This window comes from Micromys minutus (assembly GCF_963924665.1).
Source record: "Micromys minutus genome assembly, chromosome: 1".
NCBI classification, from domain to species: domain Eukaryota; kingdom Metazoa; phylum Chordata; class Mammalia; order Rodentia; family Muridae; genus Micromys; species Micromys minutus.
In genome coordinates, this window is record NC_137969.1 from 223,481,313 (window position 1) to 223,500,784 (window position 19,472).

The window sequence follows — 19,472 nt, forward strand, 5'->3', positions numbered from 1 at the left end:
ACTTGCTTAGTTACAGTCACACCAAGGTATTTCATAGTTTTTGTGACTGTTGTGAAGTGTAACTTTTCCCTAATTTCTTTCTCCACATGTTTGTCCTTTGAATATAGGAAGGCTACTGATTTGTTTGAGTTAATTTTATATCCAGCCACTTTGCTGAACTTGTTTATCAGCTGTAGGAATTCTCTGGTGGAATTTGTGGGGTCACTCAAGTACACTATCATGTTATCTGCAAAGAGTGGTGTTTTTACTTCTTCCTTTCCGATTTTTATCCCTTTGGTTTCCTTCTGCTGTATAATTGCTCCAGCCAGGACTTCCAGTACTATGTTAAATAGGTAGGGGGAGAGTGGGCAGCCTTGTCGAGTCCCTGATTTTAGTGGGATTGCTTCAAGTTTCCCACTGTTAAGTTTGATGTTGGCTGTTGGTTTGCTGTATATTGCTTTTATTATGTTTAGGTATGGACCTTGGATTCCTGTTCTTTCCAGGACTTTTAACATGAAGGGGTGTTGAATTTTGTCAAATGCTTTCTCAGCATCTAGTGAGATGACCATGTGGTTTTGTTCTTTTAGTTTGTTTATATGGTGGATTACATTGATGGATTTCCTTATATTAAACCATCCCTGCATCCCAGGGATGAAGCCTACTTGGTAATGGTGAATGATCATTTTGATGTGTTCTTGGATTCGGTTTACAAGGATTTTGTTGAGTATTTTTGCATCAATGTTCATAAGTGAGATTGGTCTGAAGTTCTTGTTCCTTGTAGGGTCTTTGTGTGGTTTGGGAACAAGGGTTATTGTAGAGTCAAAAAATGAGTTAGGTAGTATTCTGTCTGATTCTATCTTGTGGAACAGTTAGGAGAGTATTGGTGTTATGTCCGCAATAAATGTCTGATAAAATTCTGCACTGAACCTGTCTGGACCTGGGCTTTTTTTGGTTGGGAGCCTTTTGATGACTTTTTCTATTTCTTTAAGTGTTATGGGATTATTTAGATGGTTTACCTGGTCCTGGTTTAACTTTAGGATCTTGTATCTGTCTAGGAATTCATCCATTTCCTCCAGATTTTCTAGCTTTGTGGAGTATAGGCTTTTATAATAGGATCTGATGATTTCTTGAATTTCCTCAGTTTCAGTTGTTATGTCTCCACTTTCCTTTCTGATTTTGTTAATTTGTATACTCTCTCTTTGCCCTCTAGTTAGTCTGGCTAGTGGTTTATCAATCTTGTTGATTTTCTCAAAGAACCAGCTCTTGGTTTTGTTGATTCTTTAGATGGTTCTTTTTGTTTCTATTTGGTCTATTTCTGCCCTAATTTTGATTATTTTTTGCCATCTACTCCTCTTGGGTGTATCTGCTTCTTTTTGTTCTAGAGCTGTTAGCTGTACTGTCAAGTTGCTGATGTATGCTCTCTCCAGTTTCTTTTTGGAAGCGCACAGAGCTATGAGTTTTTCTCTCAGTACTGCTTTTATTGCATCCCATAGGTTTGGGTATGTTGTGTTTTTGTATTCATTGAATTCTAGAAAATCCTTAATTTCTTTCTTTATTTCTTCCTTTACCCTGCTATCGTTTAACAGAGCATTGTTTAGTTTCCATGTGTATGTGGGCTTTTTGTTGTCTTTGTTGTTGTTAAAGACCAGCCTTAGACCATGGTGATCTGAAAGGATGCATGGGAGTATTTCAATCTTCTTATATCGATTGAGGCTCGTTCTGTGTTTAATTATGTGGTCGGTTTTCGAGAAGGTGCCATGGGGTGCTGAGAAGATGTATTCTTTTACTTTAGGATGATATGTTCTGTAGATATCTATTAATTCCAGTTGGTTCATAGTCTCTGCTAGTTTTACAGTGTCCTTGTTCAGTTTCTGTTTCCATGATCTGTCCATTGGTGAGAGTGGGGTATTAAAGTCTCCCACTATTATTGTGTGGGGTGAAATGTATTTTTTGAGCTTTAGTAGGGTTTCTTTTATGAATGTGGGTGCTTTTGTATTTGGAGCATATATGTTAAGGATTGAGAGTTCCTCCTGACAGATTTGCCCTGTAATGAGTAAAAAGTGTCCTTCCTTATCTTTTTGATAACTTTTGGTTGGATATTTACTTTATTCGATATTAGAATAGCCACTCCAGCTTGCTTCTTGGGGCTGTTTGCTTGGAAGTTTTTTTCCCACCCTTTTACTCTGAGATAGTGTCTGTCTTTGTCTCTGAGATGAGTTTCCTGTATGCAGCAAAAGGCTGGATTTTGTTTCCATGTCCAGTCTGATAGCCTATGTCTCTTTATTGGGGAGTTGAGTCCATTTATGTTAATAGATATCAAGGAATAATTGTTTCTGTTTTCTACTATTATTGCTTTTGTAGGTTGAGTTGTATCTGTGTCTTTTTCTTCTTTTGGTTTTTTTGTTTAGGAGTTTTCTTGTTTTTACTAGGATGTAGTTCCCCTCATTGTATTGGGTTTTCCACCTATAATTCATTGTAGTGCTGGGTTTGTGGTCAGATATTGTGTAAATTTAGATTTGTCTTGAAATATCTTCATCTCTCCATCTATGGTGATTGATAATTTTGCTGGGTAACGCAGCTTGGGTTGGCACTTGTGCTCTCTTAGGGTCTGCGTGATGTCTGTTTAGGCTCTTCTAGTTTTCATAGTCTCTGTTGAGAAATTGGGTGTGATTCTGATTGGTCTGTCTTTATATGTTACATGACCTTTTTCCCTTACTGCCTTTAGCATTCTTTCTTTGCTTTGGGCACTTGGTGTTTTGACTATTATGTGTCCGGAGGAATTTCTTTTCTGGTCCAACCTATTTGGAGTTCTGTAGGCTTCTTTTATGCTCATGGTCATCTCATTCTTAAGGGTAGGGAAGTTTTCTTCCAGGATTTTGTTGAAGATATTTACTGTACCTCTTAGTTGATATTCTTCACCCTCTTCTATTCCTATTATCCTTAGGTTTGGACTTCTCATTGTCTCCTGGATCTCCAGGACATTTTGGTTTAGGAGCTTTTTGGCTTTTGCATCTTCTCTGACTGTTTTTTCTATGTTTTCAATGATGTCTTTGGCCCCCAAGATTCTCTCTTCCATTTCTTGTAGTCTGTTGGGAATGCTTGCATCTGTGACTCCTGAATTCTTTTTTAGGATTTCTACATCTAGGGTTGTCTCTTTTAGTGTTTTCTTTATTTTGTCCATTTCTGTTTTAAATTCCTTCTTCCATTCCTTCATCTCTTTGGTTCTGTTTTCTTCTAGTTCTTTGAGTGTCTTTTTTTTTTTTTTTTTTTTTTTTTGTTTCTTCTTTAAAAGCTTCTAATTTTTTATGCTTTTCCCCCGTTCTTGTTTAAGGATCTCTATCATCATCTTGAGGTATGATTTTGGGTCTGAGTCTTCTTTTTCTGGATTGTTTGGCATATCGCTGTTTGTTGTGATGGGAGAGCTGGGTTCTAGTGTTGCCAGGTTGTCTTGGTTTCCCTAGGGTACATTATTTCGCTTTCCTCTTGCAAATGTTGTCAGTGATTGGTTCTTGCCTTTCTCTTGTATCTGGTCTGTGTCCCTGGATCTCTGCCTTTCCTGGTGGTGGATGGTCTGAACGCCTGCTGTGCACCCCAAAACCGGCAGGCTGGAAACAGAGGTCTCAATGCCGGGTTCCTGGGTTCCTGGATCAAGCCGGGCAGGCGTGCACTTTCCGCATCCTCCTCTGAGATCTCTCTGCCCCCTGGCTAGTCAGAACTCGTTTTCACCCCGTTCTCACCAGTCCCGTGTGTCTGGGTCTCTGCTCTTCCTGGTGGCAGATGGTCCGAGAGCCTGTTGTGCACCCCAGGAGCCACAGGCTTGGAACAGAGGGTCCAATGCCGAGTTCCTGGGTCCCTGGATCAAGCCTGCAAGTAAACTTGCCCCTAGGACTGACAATATGAGAATCAAAGATACTCTGATCATGAGAAAAGATAATTACATTTACTAAATCGTTAATAACATAGTACAACATACTAATATTATTAATAATAGTGTATAGTAATGTATAGTATAACAATATTGGCAACATATTGATATTAATGATATATAATCAGTATTATATCACATTTATCTACATGAACTATTATTTAAATTCTGATAAGTACTCTACAAGGTAGCTGTAAAGTCATTTTATAAGGCCAAGAGTGTAGGTAATTTGTATCTAGTCTGAATCCAAAGTTGTTCCTACTATAATGACTAGGCTTACTCCTTATTAAAACATTCTAACATAAAGTAAGTTCTCTTCGGTTTTTGACACCACTGGTAGATATTAACTCAGAGAAATGGAATTGTGGATAGAGATGAAGATAGATAGATAGATATATAGATAGGTAGGTAGGTAGGTAGGTAGGTAGATAGATAGATAGATAGATAGATAGATAGATAGATAGATAGATAGATAGATAGAATGTTTGATAGGTAGGTCAGTGGATAGATGGATGGATGGATGGATGGATGGATGGATGGATGGATGGATGGATGGATGGATAGAAGATAGATAAAGTCTGTATTTTTTGTTTAAGTTTGTGTCTCAGACACAAAATATGTTTATTTCAAAGAAGTTTTCCCTTAATACTATTCACTCCACTTCAGAAAAAAACCAAAAACTTGAGAGAAAAAAAGCAAATGGTTTTCCTTTTCAAATTTGAGAATATCAGATATTCTCATTGTCAGATAAATTGGAAGAGGGCTAGAGAAATGACTCAGTAGTTAAGAGCACTGGCTGCCCTTAATGTGGACCAAGGTTTGATTCCCAATTCCCACGCACCAATTCACAAACACCTGTAAGTCCAGTTCCCAGGAATCTAGTGTTATCTTCTGGCTTCTGTGGGCACCAGGAGTACAAGCACAGACATTCATGCAGGCAAAATACTCATACACATAAAAATTATTTTAAGATGAACTGGAAGATAGTATTCTAGACCATATAGAATTTTATAATCATCAGTTTCTAGGAAATATCATTTTCTTTTTGATACTGTTGCCAAATTATAGCCAAAGCTAGTATGTGAAATATGACCCACTCTTCAGCTGCCATTTTTTTTTTTACTTACAGTATTTTTTTAAAGATCCTTTGAGCGTAATTCTATATCCAGATGCTGCCATAGATAACCAGATACTAAATTGATTCACATCTAATTTCTTCCATTATAATATAATAGCAACATTACCTAAGAAAATAATTATTCTTTTGTTTTTTTACATTGTAGCTGCTAAATCCTGAAGATGACCTCTTACCAGGAAAGATTCGGGACAGCAATCGATCAACACTTCTAGCAACAATTCAGGAACATGGTTATCCAACAATCAACCTGGGAATTGTAGGAGACAAGTAAGTATAACATTTTGTTTTAAAAGGTAGTTATTATGAAATATAAATGTTTAGATTACTGGGATAAACAAAATGGCAGCCAACATATTGGGAAAAGATCTTTACCAATACCATATCTGATAGAGGTCTAATATTCAATATATACAAAGAACTTAAGAAGTTAGACTCCAGAGAATCAAACAATCCTATTTAAAAATGGGGTACAGAGCTAAACAAAGAATTCTCAGTTGAGGATATCAAATGGCTGAGAAGCAACCTAAGGAAATGCTCGACATCCCTAGTCATCAGGGAAATGTAAATCAAAACAACCCTAAGACTCCACCTCACACCAGTCAGAATGGCTAAGATCAAAAACTCAGATGACAGCAGATGCTAGCGAGGATACGGAGAAAGAGGAACACCCCTCCACTTTTGGTGGGGTTGTACGCTGGTACAACCACTCTGGAAATCAGTTTGGTGGTTCCTCAGAAAATTTGAACATAGTACTTACTACCTAAAGACGCAGTTATTCCATTTCTGACCATATACCCCAAAGATGCTCCAACATACAATAAGGACACATGCTCTATCATGTTAATAGCAGCCTTATTTATAATAGCCAGAAGCTGTAAAGAACCCAGATGTCCTTCAGTGGATGAATGGATACAAAAATTGTGGTACATTTACATAGTGGAGTACTACTTAGCTATTAGAAACAATGACTTTATGAAATTCCTAGGAAAATGGATGTATCTAGAGAATATCATCCTTAGTGAGATAACCCAATCACAAAAGAACAGACATCATATGCAGTCACTGATAATTGGATACTAGCCCCAGAAATCTCTGAATACCCCAGAAACAACTCACAGGCCATATGAAGCTCAAAAAAAGAAAGGCCAAAAAGTGGAAGCCTCAGTCCTTCTTAGAAAAAAAAGAAAAAGAAAAAAACAATAAGTGTATAGCATCCTCTCAGAGTGGAATACACCTAGACCTTAAATCATTAATAACTCAAGAGATAAGAATATAACCTCGTGGCAATTTTTGGTATTTAAAAATCATTATGTTTAATCTATACACACCAAGAAAACTTTGACTGTTTCCATGTTATGTTTTGTTTTACATGTACTTTATGCTTATGGTAACTAGTAAGATTCCAATGCATAATATCAAACCTTAAAAAAAAAAGTACTGACAAAAATATGTTCATATAGTTGTATGCCAAAATACTTTTAAAAATCTGTACATGTATCTCTTTTCTAAAATAAAGTTGTAAGGAAAAAATATTTTAAAGGTTAAAAGAAAAAGTTTACTGGGGTAGGTGGAGTTGGTGCTAAAGAGACAGATTGAACAACGTAGCTTTCATTGGCCACGTTCTTCAGAAGCATAAGGATTCAAGAGGTGAATAGACTGTATTAGTAATAAATAGTTTTTAAAATGCATATTACAAAAGGAGAAATATTTCACATTGCTGTAGTGTGTTAAATTGAGATTGTTTTATATGTCAATGTAATTGACTTTATCCTGGTAAATAAGGCGGTTGATGCCATTGCTGCTCACACTTTTAGTTCAAGAAAGACATTAGAAAAACAGGTATGAAGCCTCAGAATCAAATCTAGCATTACCTGATTCTTTGACATTTCAGCACAGTTGTTTTCCATGGGCCGGTATATTAATTTTGTATCTTTTTGTAACCCAAATTTCTTCACCTATTTAAGTGCAAGAAAGTACCTACTCATATTTAAGAGCACATTGCCCCTTACCTACCAAGTCAGTTCAGATCTTTAGTAAATTCTACAGATGTTTCTTCCAGTTTCCAGTGATATGGCTCATCATTTAAAAAAAAAAAAAAAGAAGAGTCCATTTTCTGAGCATCCTACTGCTTGACATTGCTACTTAGCCCTTTCCATAAGACACAGATTCCTGTTCATTAGAAGTGTCACTGCTGGTAGTAATACTGAAACATCAGCATAGTAAAAATACACAAGATCCAGTGGAGTTGTAGGTACCATGTATCTGTCGTCTGCATCTCACCTGACCACTGGAGAAAGCTCATTATGCATTGATCCTTCCTTTAACATGAGTGCTTTTGAAGAGCTCTGCCCTCAGTTCACAAGGTACATTCTAGTAACATTATAAACCCATCCTAGATGGGAAGTGGCCACAGACCAAATCTTGAACATCAATATTGTATGGGTAACTTTTTAAAGTTCTTCTTTCGTGAGATTGTTTGATGTGTCTTGAAACTTCATTCCTTTTAAAAAATCCTGACTCTTGTGTTCACCTGGCTGTTTAAAGAAACCCATAGACAATGACCACTATGAAGTCACCTAGTATCAGAGACTCACCTCCTAGACAGAAAGTGGGAAGACCTTCACAGCAGGGAGAAAAAATCGTTTTTAATCTGGACTTAATCAGTAATCTGTCTTTTAATATAAATTTCAATCACCTAAAATCAATATTTACATAGATATAACTTTAAAGAAAACACACACATACACACACACAAACTTCTGAGAAGGTAGCATGGATTTAAGAGTTTTAAAACCACAGGGATAAAATAAGCAAGAAACAAACTGAGCAGAAAAAGTCTTAGTTCCCAACAAACTATGGTTCTGGCCCTACCTTCAAGCACATTTATGAATTCTTTGAAACATAAAGATAAGGGAGCTTTTTAGTTATTATTCAAATTATTATATATCCTAGCCCTAAATTGCACTGTTCTGACCCATAATTCTATGCATTCTCACTTACGTTCTGCACTTTCCATGTGTATTTGGTTTGATATTTTTCATGGAGTATGTAATGTGTATGCATGTATGTATGTGCATGTTACGTATCCCAGACAAACTTCTAATTACCAAGGGTCTTGGCCACTGCAGCCAGGTTTGGTTTTGTTTGTTTTGGTTTGGTTTTGATTTGATTTGGTTTGGGAGAAATCTTTTTTTTTCTTCTTTCTTTTTCTTTTTTCCTTTTTTAAGGTACTTAGGTACTTGGTTACTGTACAGTATCTTACTATAAATGCCTTTAATGTACCTTTGTGTTGGTGTACTAATAGATATAATGTTTTTATAAAGCAGGTTTGTGGAAAAGGACTGAATTGTCCTTTGTTAAAGACTTACAGACTCAAGAATGATGAGGTCCTGAAGTGAGAGAGCAATTAGAAAAGATAACATCAAGGCCTGCCAGGGACACAGACCTTTCATTCCTCCAGATCCAGGAATGAAGGGAATCTTCAGGGTGGGAGGATAAAGTTCCATATCATGGTAACCTAGCCTACATGCCAGAAGTCAAAAGGCACTAAAAGTAAAGTTATAATTAAGGGTATTTCCAGCTGCAAGGAGGGAGACTGCAAGCACACAGCATGCTATATCAACTCTGCCCCAGAGAGAGCTGAGGAAGTAGGAGAGACAGCTAGAGGGTCTATGATCTGACACTGATGTAAAGTTCATATTAATTTATGATAGACATTTTCTGATGATGTTGTAGTGTTGATTTTTAAATTTAACCTCAAAGCATACTTTGAAAGTATAATGAACAACAAATTATAAAACCAGTAATTCAGAGAAATGTGCCAGTTTCTAGTGTGTATTCTTTTATTTGGAAGCAATACCTTACATAAAACTGAGAATAGGGCTGTTGTTTGAGTGTTGCTAATATAGACTTTTTCAGTCTTAGAGTGCTGTATTAAAAAGCTCAGAGTGAATGGTTTAGAACTCAGAGGTGGAATGTGGGAGGAAAGAATTCACTGCTTTTCTTATGAAAATTTGTACTAGGAATTTGGCAAGGGAAACAAGGTATAGCACTGTACAGCTATTGGTATTCTATGTAAGTTGCCTCTTGGTTCTTTTTGCTATGTATTCCCTTTCCCAGTGAAAGCAAATATTGTTATACAGGAGCCTCTGTGAGAAGCTCTGCAAGGAAACAATTAGTCATGGGAGGAGCTCTGGGTGAGAAACAGCTCAGGAATGTTTTCAAGCACAGAACCATTCTAAACTCTTGACAGATAAGGGTAGAAAGTAATCCTTTTATTCCTGCCATCGGAAAAGTCCTGGGTGTGGCTTTTACTTTCTGTATGGTTATACTTTGTAGCTCTTGTTCCTGTCATTTATCCTGGATTTTTCAGTCAATATGAACTAGAAGAGTATTACAACTATTTGAACTGATTTGAGCTAAAGTTTGCCAGTCATTTGTTTGTTTATTCAATGTCTGTATGGGTATTTTCCTGCATGTATGTCTATTCAGCATGTGTGTCTAGTGCTGTGGGGGCCAAAAAGGGCATTGGATTCCTAGGGCTGAAATTGTAGGCAGTGGTAAGCTGCCTTGTGGGTGATAGGAACCAAACCTGGATCCTCTGAAAGAACAGCCAATGCTTTTAACTATGGGCCATTTCTGTAGCCTATAACATTTGCCTATGTCTTGTGTACCTTTTGTTTAAAAGAAAGTGATTTAATAAATCAGTGAGAATTATAAGAGGAAGGCTTCAAATACCTGAAGTTAACTGCATTTTGAAGTGTTCTAGAACTAATAACTCTACATTAAAATATATTCTCTATATTTTGTTCATACTGTAAGGAACACAATACATTTGAGTTTCTAGGATTTTGGTTTATCTTCTGTTTTTTATTCCTTAAAAAAAAAAAAAAAGTCTAATTTTGAAACCCAGCAATGTTAAGGAATTCCTCTAACATTATAAAGCTAGTAAGTACAGAGGCAGAAATGGAATCTAAATTTCTTGATGTTAATAATGCACATTTCTTTGCTATAATTTTGAAAACATGATGAAAATATGTCAGAATAGATATAGCAATTCTAAGCTTTGGTGGTCAGAACAAATTTTATAAAGTCGAAGAATTTTGAAGGATTAGTAGTTATCTAAATAGAAAAAGATGATGTATTATTCTAAATAGGAAGCATAAATTTTACAAAAATAGGCCAGACTGACTAGAAGAAAAGGTTAGAGTAGAAAGAATACACATAAATTTGGGACATCTTTTGGGTTAGAATTGCCCGAATCAATTGAATTTGAAGGTTGTTTTTTGTTGTTGTTTTGGTTTGTTTGTTCATTTGTTTTTAAGCAGAAGTGGTATAGTCATTATTTTGAAAAAATAATTTGACTGCAGTGTATCAGGTAGGCTAATGGCTGAGGGAGACTGGAATTAAGAGTGATGCAGTCACCAAGAGGTGACATAAGCACCTCGTCTTAATGAAAACCACACTTATGAGTAAGCTGGAGTGGGCTAAGACTTCACCTTTCTAACTGTATAAAGTGAGGATGGTCCAAGGTATGGTTAAGAAGGAGGGAGGGAGAGTATAGCTAGGGTCATTTGGAAGAGCCCAGAGCTGGGAGAGAAACAGGACTGAGAGACCAATCTGGGCCAATCATGGAGACAGGGCATGAGCAAGAGAAGAAGAAAAAGAAAGAACCTAGATTGGAAGGCAAGAGAAAGGACTAAGAGAGGAAGACGAAAGAGAGGAGAGAGCATATCTGAAATAGCAGAGTTAAAAGGAGAGGCTAGGGTGCAGCTGGAGAAGTTTAGGGTAAGGCCGGAGGTGAAAAGAACCAGATACCTGGAGGCCAGCATAAGCTTTGGTGTGCTAGTAACACCACTGATAGCCATTTGTCTCTTCTGACAGTGACGACGAACTGGCTCCTTTGGTAAAGAAGAATGGGCACCAGAATTTGGGGTAGTAGAAATCATTTGGACCTAACACTAACAAACTTGTATGTTTACCCCAAGCTGCTGTTCCGTGGGTTACAGAAAGTAGCAACAATGCAGCAAATTCAGTGCATCCAACTGTGAGTTTTAAGTAAGCAATTATTGCAAATACAAAGGTAAGAGAGATCTATATCTTTACACTAAGGAGTTACAGCCTAATAATAAAAATACTTCCAAACATTTCATATATTAAACTCAGATTTCAAAAATAGAATTAAAAAGAAAGAAACCAATAGAAATGGTAAAGGTGTCACAGAGCACACAGTAGTACCACTGTTTATAGTGTTGGTTCATCTTCACTTGAACAATGCTTTATTAAAATAGTATGTTTAGTCAGACAGTGGTGTTTAATCTTTAATTCCAGAATTTAGGAACTGGAGGCAGGCATATCTCTGAGTTTGAGACCAGCCTGGTTTACAGAGTAAGTTCTAGGACAACAATGGCTACACAGAAAAACCATGTCTCAAAAAAACCAAAAACTAAGTAAATAATAAAATAAAACAGCTGTTAGGCCTCTTTAGCACAGTTTTATATGCTGCCATTTGTATTCTATGTTTCCTTGGTTTTTGAAGCTTCTTCTTTTTGAGTCTGTTCTCCTAAGGCAAGTTTTCCATGGCTCTTCCTTCCTATGGCTTTCTGTCCTCATTAAGTAACATCATTGGCTCCCAAATCCTGTCTTCCCTTCCTTGAATATGAAACTAGCCAAGTTTAGACAAAACAGATGAGAACCAACTGGTTCAGTAACCAATCAGCATGTTTGTCCTACTAGACAGCATGAGTTACTGAGTGCCACTCATGCCAGGAAATACAGAGTTGTAGCCAACACTTAGTTAAAATATTGGTCATCTAAGCATATGTGAGTTTCAATGTTTATATTTTCTTTTTAGTTTCCTCATAAAATAGCTATCATGTATAACCTACACATAGTAGGTAAGGAATTTGTTATATTGAGTCAATGTGTGTACTTTCCCAACAAATTGTAAGCTTCTTGATTAATAGGACAAAGTATGTGTTGATAGTCATTATGTCTGCAGAAATTGGTAAGGGTACATCTCTTAGGCTGGACAATCCAGACATCTTTGTCTATGCTGTCTTCACTTTCCCTGCAACCTTATAAATTCAAGGCTGCAGAACTGGCAGTTGTTAAGAGTACTTGTTAAGAGGGCCCAGATTCGGGTTCCTAGCACCCACATTGAGGCTTATGGCAGTCTATTACTCTAATCCCAGGGGATCCAAAGCTCTCTCTTGACATACTTACACACAAGCAAAACACTCACACACATAAAATAAAATCACTTTTAATTTAAAAAATAAAGTTCAGTATTAATTGGGCTCATTTCATTCCAAAAACTCTTTTTAACTATTATAAAGTTACTGTTCATATCTCAGCTTGACACATCTCAGTAACATAGCTTCTCAAGTACTGACTTGGACCTTTTAACACTTTAAGACTTGAATTTCTTCCTGTAATTAAGTAAAATGTCCTCCCTTCTGGAAAGGAAGGCTTCTTAGACACCAGCCCCACTCGGATCCTGCTGAGTTACTTGGCTTTATCTTGGACTGTATTTGGATTTCAGCCTTGCAGTTTCCAGTTTGTAAAACTGCCTCATTACAGTAAAGCACGAAGTGGAAGATTAACAAGCACTGAGATAGCACATTGGGTTCTTACACAACTGGCACATTTCACAAAAATTGTCAAGATAAACTTAATGGAACATTGATTACTTGGGCAAAGCCCAGTGCCTTACAGCTTCCAATTTGTGAGTCAAACAGGTTTAACTTCTTAGCATTTCACTAATGTTCTTAAAGTGGGACTTTTCTAAACAACAAGGAGAGTTTAGATTTCAGTTTAATTGGTTATTTATAAACTGCCTACTTCTTATGAAGTGAACTTTTTTCTGCTCAAAATAGTTTAAATTTTGATCAACAGATTTTTTTATCATTAATTGAAAACTTCATTTTTTATCATTAACAAAGAATTCTTCATACTTTAATAAACAAGCATTTAATTAAAACACAGTCTTTTCATTCTTAATGGGAGACTTCTTTAATGGCTATTATTACAGCTGCCTTTCTGAATCCTGAAGCCTTAATATTTTGTTTCTTCAAGGAGTTATCTGTAGATAGGATAGCCAGGAGCATCTGGAAGGGTCCAAATGAGGAAGAGAAAGTAGTAAACTAAACATGGTAAGCAGATAGGACCAGGCTAAGAGAGGAGAAGGAGATGGAGAGCAAGAGGAGAACCAAAAGAAGACAGACAGACAGACAGACAGACAGACAGACAGACAGACCGACTGACTGACGAACCCACCGACCGACCGAAGACCATATAGCTGAAATGGCAGAGTTATATGGGAATGAGAAGCTGGCAGAAAGGATGCTGATGAGCTGGAGATGTTGAAGGTAGTGGGCAGTGTAAGAAGAGCCAGGAAGGCAGCATGGACTCTGTAACAGGTATTTGAGAAGCTAAGAGAGCCTGGAGGCTAGCATGAGCTTTGGTATGCTAATAGGCACCACAGTAAGCTGTTTGTCCTATTTCTGTTGGACCTGACACTACACTAACCTCACATCCTAAAGACCACCAGGTCCTATTATTATGTTTCACTCATATATTTCATATGCTTATATGTGTATATAAACTCATTTTAATCAATGTATTTAATTCAGTCAATAATATTATCACTACTTATTCATTTTTCATAATTTTTTTCACAAGGTCTTACTATGTAGCTGTGGCTAGGCAGGATCTCCTTGTATAGTCTACGCTAGCCTCAAACTTACAGTGATCCACCTAGCTACTTCCAAATAGCTGAGATTAAAGGCATGCACCTCCACACCTAATATTTTCCTAATTTTTAAATGCTGTCTGCACTAGCTTATTGGCTTCAAAGCTTGGCTTTGTTTTCTTTTCTATCTAACTGCACACTGCCAAGATACCTTGTGGAACTGAAGTAGAGGGAAATAACAGCCATGGATAGCACGACTGGTATACGGTATATGAACTGATGTCCAGAAAATGCTTGTAGTCAGCCTTGCTCTTTGAAGAAATTAGTAAATGCCCCCAAGCTGCTTTTGTTGTTTGGGTATTTATTAACTGCAAGTATTCTTTAATCCTCATGATCTAGGACTTCCCCAATCTGCCATCTCCACTCATCTTAAAACAAAAGAGCAACCTAATGAGCAGATGTTTTTATATCAAGTACTTTAAAATAAAAATATATTTGCTTTCTGAGCACTTTGAAGTTTGAGGAGGGAAACTGAGATTACAACATTTTTCTCTTCCTTTCTTCCCTACAAACCCTCCAATCTATCTCTGCTCTGCTCTCCTTCAGATTCATGGCCTTTTTTCATTAACCGTTATTGCATTCATAAATGTAGATACATACATATTGCTAGATATAACCTGCTCAGTGTATAATGTTACATACATAGGTTTTCAAGGCTAACTGCTAGATACTGGACAACCAGGTGGTATGTGGTGTGCTCTTCCCTAGAGAAGGGTGTCTCTTCCACTCCCAGATTTATCAGGTTGCCCCTGGTGTAGGGCTGAGGCCTTGTGAACTTCTCCCCTTCACTTTGGCATGTTCTTTGCTGTCATTCAAGTTCAGTTCACATTTGAGCAGTCACGTTGGTGAGAGACTTAATCGGTGCAGCTTCTAACATTATTTGGAGACACAATCTCACAGCAAACTCCCTTATGTTCTGGCTCTTACCATCTTGCCCATCCCCTTCCACAATGTTCCCTGAGCCTTAAGTGTGAAAGTATTGTGTAGTTGTGTCCTTTGGGACTGGGTTCCACAACTCTACCTTTGGATTGGTTTTGGTTTTCTGTAATGGTCTCCATCTGCTGCAAAGAGAAGTTTCCTTGATGAGGTGTGAAGACTAGATTTATTTGTAGGTATAAGGACAAGGGACAAGGATTTATAAATTGTTGTTAGGGATTATGATGGTTTAGTAAATTAACAATTGTAGTTTCTCCTCCAATAACCATGACTTCACTAGCACCTAGTAATTAGCTGGGTTTCTAATACCAGGCATGGTTTGCCTCTTGTTGAGTGGGTTGTAAGTCCAATTAGAGAACTGTTGGTTACAGTCAAGGTATGTGTGCTACTACTCCACCCTTGGGGTTATCGTGCCATGCTGGTCATTGATGTGGTTCATAGGTGTCACAGGTAGTTAGGACTATTGGCAACCTCCCTTCTTTGTAACATTACATACTGCTTCAGGTACCATGAAAACTATTCATCAAAGAAGGGAAATTGAGATCAGTTCCCACTCAAGGGTCTCTGGGTACTGTTTCTGAAGTACTAGGTCTCTTCAGGAATAGGGTCTGGACCTTCCACATCTTGAGGGAGCAAAAGGTAATAGCAGTAGGCTATATGTTTTGGAAGTGTTTTAGACAGCCCCAACCAACAATTCAAAAGAGAGCTTGTCATGTCTGGTATTGGCAGTTTTGCTAGGTGGTCTGTGTCTCTTGGAAGAAACATCATCAGCCCAGATGAGAAAAGCTCATTAAGGCTGTATATGTATATTTATATACAGAACTATGTATATTAGAGTGGGTTTTGTTAGGTGAATAGTTAATAATGTGATTTCCTGTTGCTTTTTCAAACATCCTTAGTTTAATTTTATTCTTCCTTCCCTTTTCCCTATTTCCCCTATCAGATCTCTTGCATACTGTTAGTTACCTTTACCTTCATCCCACCTTCTTCTGTATTTACCCCCCTTCCTCTCCCTCAGAGGCAACCCTTTGCCTATCCTGAGCACTTTGATTTTAAAACTTGGTTAAAGGCTTTGTCTTGGTCTTGAATTATACAGCAGACTTCATAGTAAAGCAAGAATAATTTTTTGCTGCTCAGGACGATAATCATTTGTAGCAAAGATAACTTTTCAGAAGCAAATGTATTTAATGAAGCAGGTACCCTCTGAAATCACATTTGTTGGTTAGCCAGAAAATCCAGGGCGTATTCTCTAGACTGTATATTCTTTCTTCACAAAAACTGACTAGTCTTCAGAAAATCACATTAATTCTCTGATGGATGTACTTTGAGATATAATTTTCTTGCAACTTTTTTCCACTTATGTCTTTAAGTCAATCTTGCCATCATAGCTTTGGGATTAAATGATAATACAGATATTACAACAAATAATGTAGACTGAGAAAGGAAAATTATGATTATAATTAGCACATATTTTAAAGACAGAACTAAGTAAAGGAAAGCTGGGTTTTTGTGGGGTTTTTTTTTTTTGTTGTTGTTAATAAGAGATTTAGGACTTAAAATGATTGGTATTGATTATCAGTCATCATCTCTGAAACTGAAGTGAATGTCATGACTCTAGGTTGAAGAAAAGATTTCTTTTTTTCCCCTCTATTTAAGTCAAATATATGAATGATTCTAATGTTCAGAAAATGAGGCAGAGGAAATGTCTCAAGGGTTGAAGTGTTTACCAAACAAATATGAATACTGAAAGTCTTAGCTCCAGAAACCAGGTAAAAGCAGAAAGGGCATGGAACCACTTAAAATCCCAACAGGAAATTTGCAGGGCAAGTCAGCTACCTGGCCTAGGCAATCAGTGAACTCTGGGTTTAATTGAGAGACCCTGACTCCATATAGAGTGAGAGTGATGGAGGGAGACAATGTACATCAACTTAAGGTCTCCACACTCAACATGCACATAGATTGGTTTACGTGGGTTAAGTTTAAGTTTAAGAGCAATGGGACCAAGCCTAAGCTAAGGCCTAAAGCGTTCATAATTAATAAAATATCTCCATGTCATTACTTAAATAGCTGACAGGTCAAGACAGTCTGGTGGTCTGTGGTGTGGGGGGGGAGGGGGCAGATTCTTGGATGTGACCCGTCTGGAGCACAGAGTGGTTAGCAATTAGCTGCTACAGAAAGGGTGCCTTGGGCAAGTGAGAAAGGACAGAGACACATGTTTATACTGTGTAAAAAGACACAAACACATATGTTTATTTTTTTTCTCTTTCCAACATATATTTATTAATTATTTAGGAGCTTCATACAGTATACCCTAATCACCATTCATACTCCTCCTAGGTATAACCTCCCACCCTTGTATTCCCCACCTGCCAAAGTACAATTTGTGTTGCCTATATACTCACCAGAGCATGGTTAAATTCCCAGTGGCCAGCCACTAAAAGAAAATTTGAGATCTGCCCTACCCACTTCATACCAGAAGCTATCAACTGTGAAGATGCTACACTTCAGCATCTTTATCACAATGTTTAAAGGCTCCTTCCTCTCCGAACTGTTTCTTTTTGGAGAAGAAAAAGAGTTGGTCACAGAAGCCTTCAATGTCTCTCATTTTTACTGGTGACTCTTTAGTCATTAATACCACTATAAAAGAAGCTTGCTTGTCTATAACAACATGAACTTCCACAAACACATATGTTTATGTTACAACATTTCAACCTTAGCATATGGCAGGCACCTTACAAGTATGTTTAAAATACAAATAAAAAATGTTTTATTTTAAATTATATCAAAATTTGATAGGAACACATTAGTTAATTGAAAATCATCTATTTTCTTTATCGTATCATTTGTCTGCATATGTGTTTATGCATATATGAATGCATGTATATATGTTGATGTATGTGTGTATCTCCCAAAAACATTGAGAGGAAGAACAGTATGACCCATAATAGTTTCATATTGCAGTGCTCAAATCTTTCTCCCTCTATGCTTCACATTGTAAGAGAAAGTAGTCATTGTATAATTTTCAATATTCTCATAGGCTCAGAATATTTGGGGTAGCTGGTTTTAGGGGGAGTTGTTTGTGTGTTAATTTTTGGGGGGACAGATTGCTTTGTGTAGCCCTGGCTATTCTGGAACTCACTCTGTAGGTCGGGCTTGCCTCTAACTCAGAGATTCACCTGCCTCTGCCGCCCAAGTGCTGGGACTGAAGGTGTGGGTCACCATATTCTAATGTTACCTAGACCAGTCTTTCACTCATAGAGAAAGCTAAGGAAAATCTTTTGCAACTAGTCATCATGGTTTTGTTTTGATTATTTTATTAAGAAAAATCTGTATGAGGCAGCACATTTTCTTCTTATATGTTATTACTATTACAGTTAGGATGTATTTCTATAATACTAAGCCAAATCTCCATTTCTTCTAAAATAAGCTGCCTCTATCTTCTATATAATGGCCTTTCAGACATGTGAATGCACAATCCTATTTTAACATTACTTAGCTCCCTCTCAAAGAAAGTGCCATTTATCATTATATTAAATGATGTTTTCTATTCTCAGAAACTATTTGCTGTGATATCATTAGAATTGTTTGTTCCCAAATCTACTATTAGAGAGATTGATTTAAAACCAAGATTAATCTGGCACATTTACCGAGTGAGTACCTACCTTGTGAAAGGATTTGGTAGGGCAGTTGCCGAGCCTGGAAGAAGAACATTGGATAAGAGGGATGGTTTCAAATGCTGTCAGCTTTGTATCAGCTTCACCTGTAACTGTGGCCCCTCCTGCTCCTTTCTTGTAGTTTTAACTGATACTAGTGGTACCCTGCCCGCAGTTTTCATTTGCCAGTTATTTTCAATCTCTGTTCTCTTGAGACATTTTCTTATAATTAACAATAAAATAAAACTTGAGCTTAAAATCAAAAGCCGTATATTCCATACACTTGAATGTTATTATTCTGTTTGCTTTAGTAAAAAGTTTACATAAATGATTAACAGTATTTTTTGCTTCCATCTTAACTTTCATTACTATTTATACAACTTTATTGTCTTTTCCTGGCTCTGTTGTTGCTTGGCTTCAGATAGGTACTATTTGCTCTTTTATTCTTTATTATTTTGGGATTTATCCCATTTAGTACCCTTTGTTGGTTTACTCCTAGATAGTGATTCTCGTAGTCAAATAGAGTCACTATTTCATTTTTACTAATATATTTTTATTCACAATTATATAAAAAGGAGACCCATCACACTTGACCCTACAATATTCCCCATATTCAAATAAGATTTGTATATACTGACAGTTTTGGCCTGAAGGTAGATTCTAAAGAATGATGTGTGTTCCAAACCCAAGCACTATTGCTGACCACAAGAAGTGTTTACTGGCAGGAACCAGACATGGATGTCTCCTCAGAGGCTCTGCCAGAGTCATACAGATACAGATGAGGATGCTTACAGGTAAACATCAGACTGAACATGGGGACCCCAATGAAAGAGCTGGAGAAAGGACTGAAAGAGCTGAAGGGTTTACACCTTCATGGGAAGAACAGTACCATCAACAGCCAAGGCACTGAGGTGGAGAGAATGATTGGGAAATGGAGCACCTTCATGGAAGCAAGTTGAGAAGGAGGAGGAGGAAGGGTATAACATTTGAAATGTAAATACAGAGAATATCCAATAAAATTGGGGAAAAAAAGAATGATGTGTCTTTCACAATATGAATGTTATGGTCACTTAGAAACATAGTTTAAAA

The 19,472-nt window shown here is 37.1% G+C and overlaps 1 protein-coding gene across 8 annotated transcripts in view; it reads left to right on the forward strand.

Moving 5' to 3' along the window:
- Window positions 1–19,472, forward strand: part of GPHN (gephyrin) — a 448,543-nt gene that overhangs the window by 397,225 nt on the left and 31,846 nt on the right. For all 8 annotated transcript variants that reach the window (XM_080942493.1, XM_080942494.1, XM_080942495.1 and 5 more), the window contains one exon: window positions 5,188–5,309. In XM_080942493.1, the coding sequence (XP_080798619.1) occupies window positions 5,188–5,309 (122 nt within the window). The remainder of the gene's footprint in view (window positions 1–5,187; window positions 5,310–19,472) is intronic.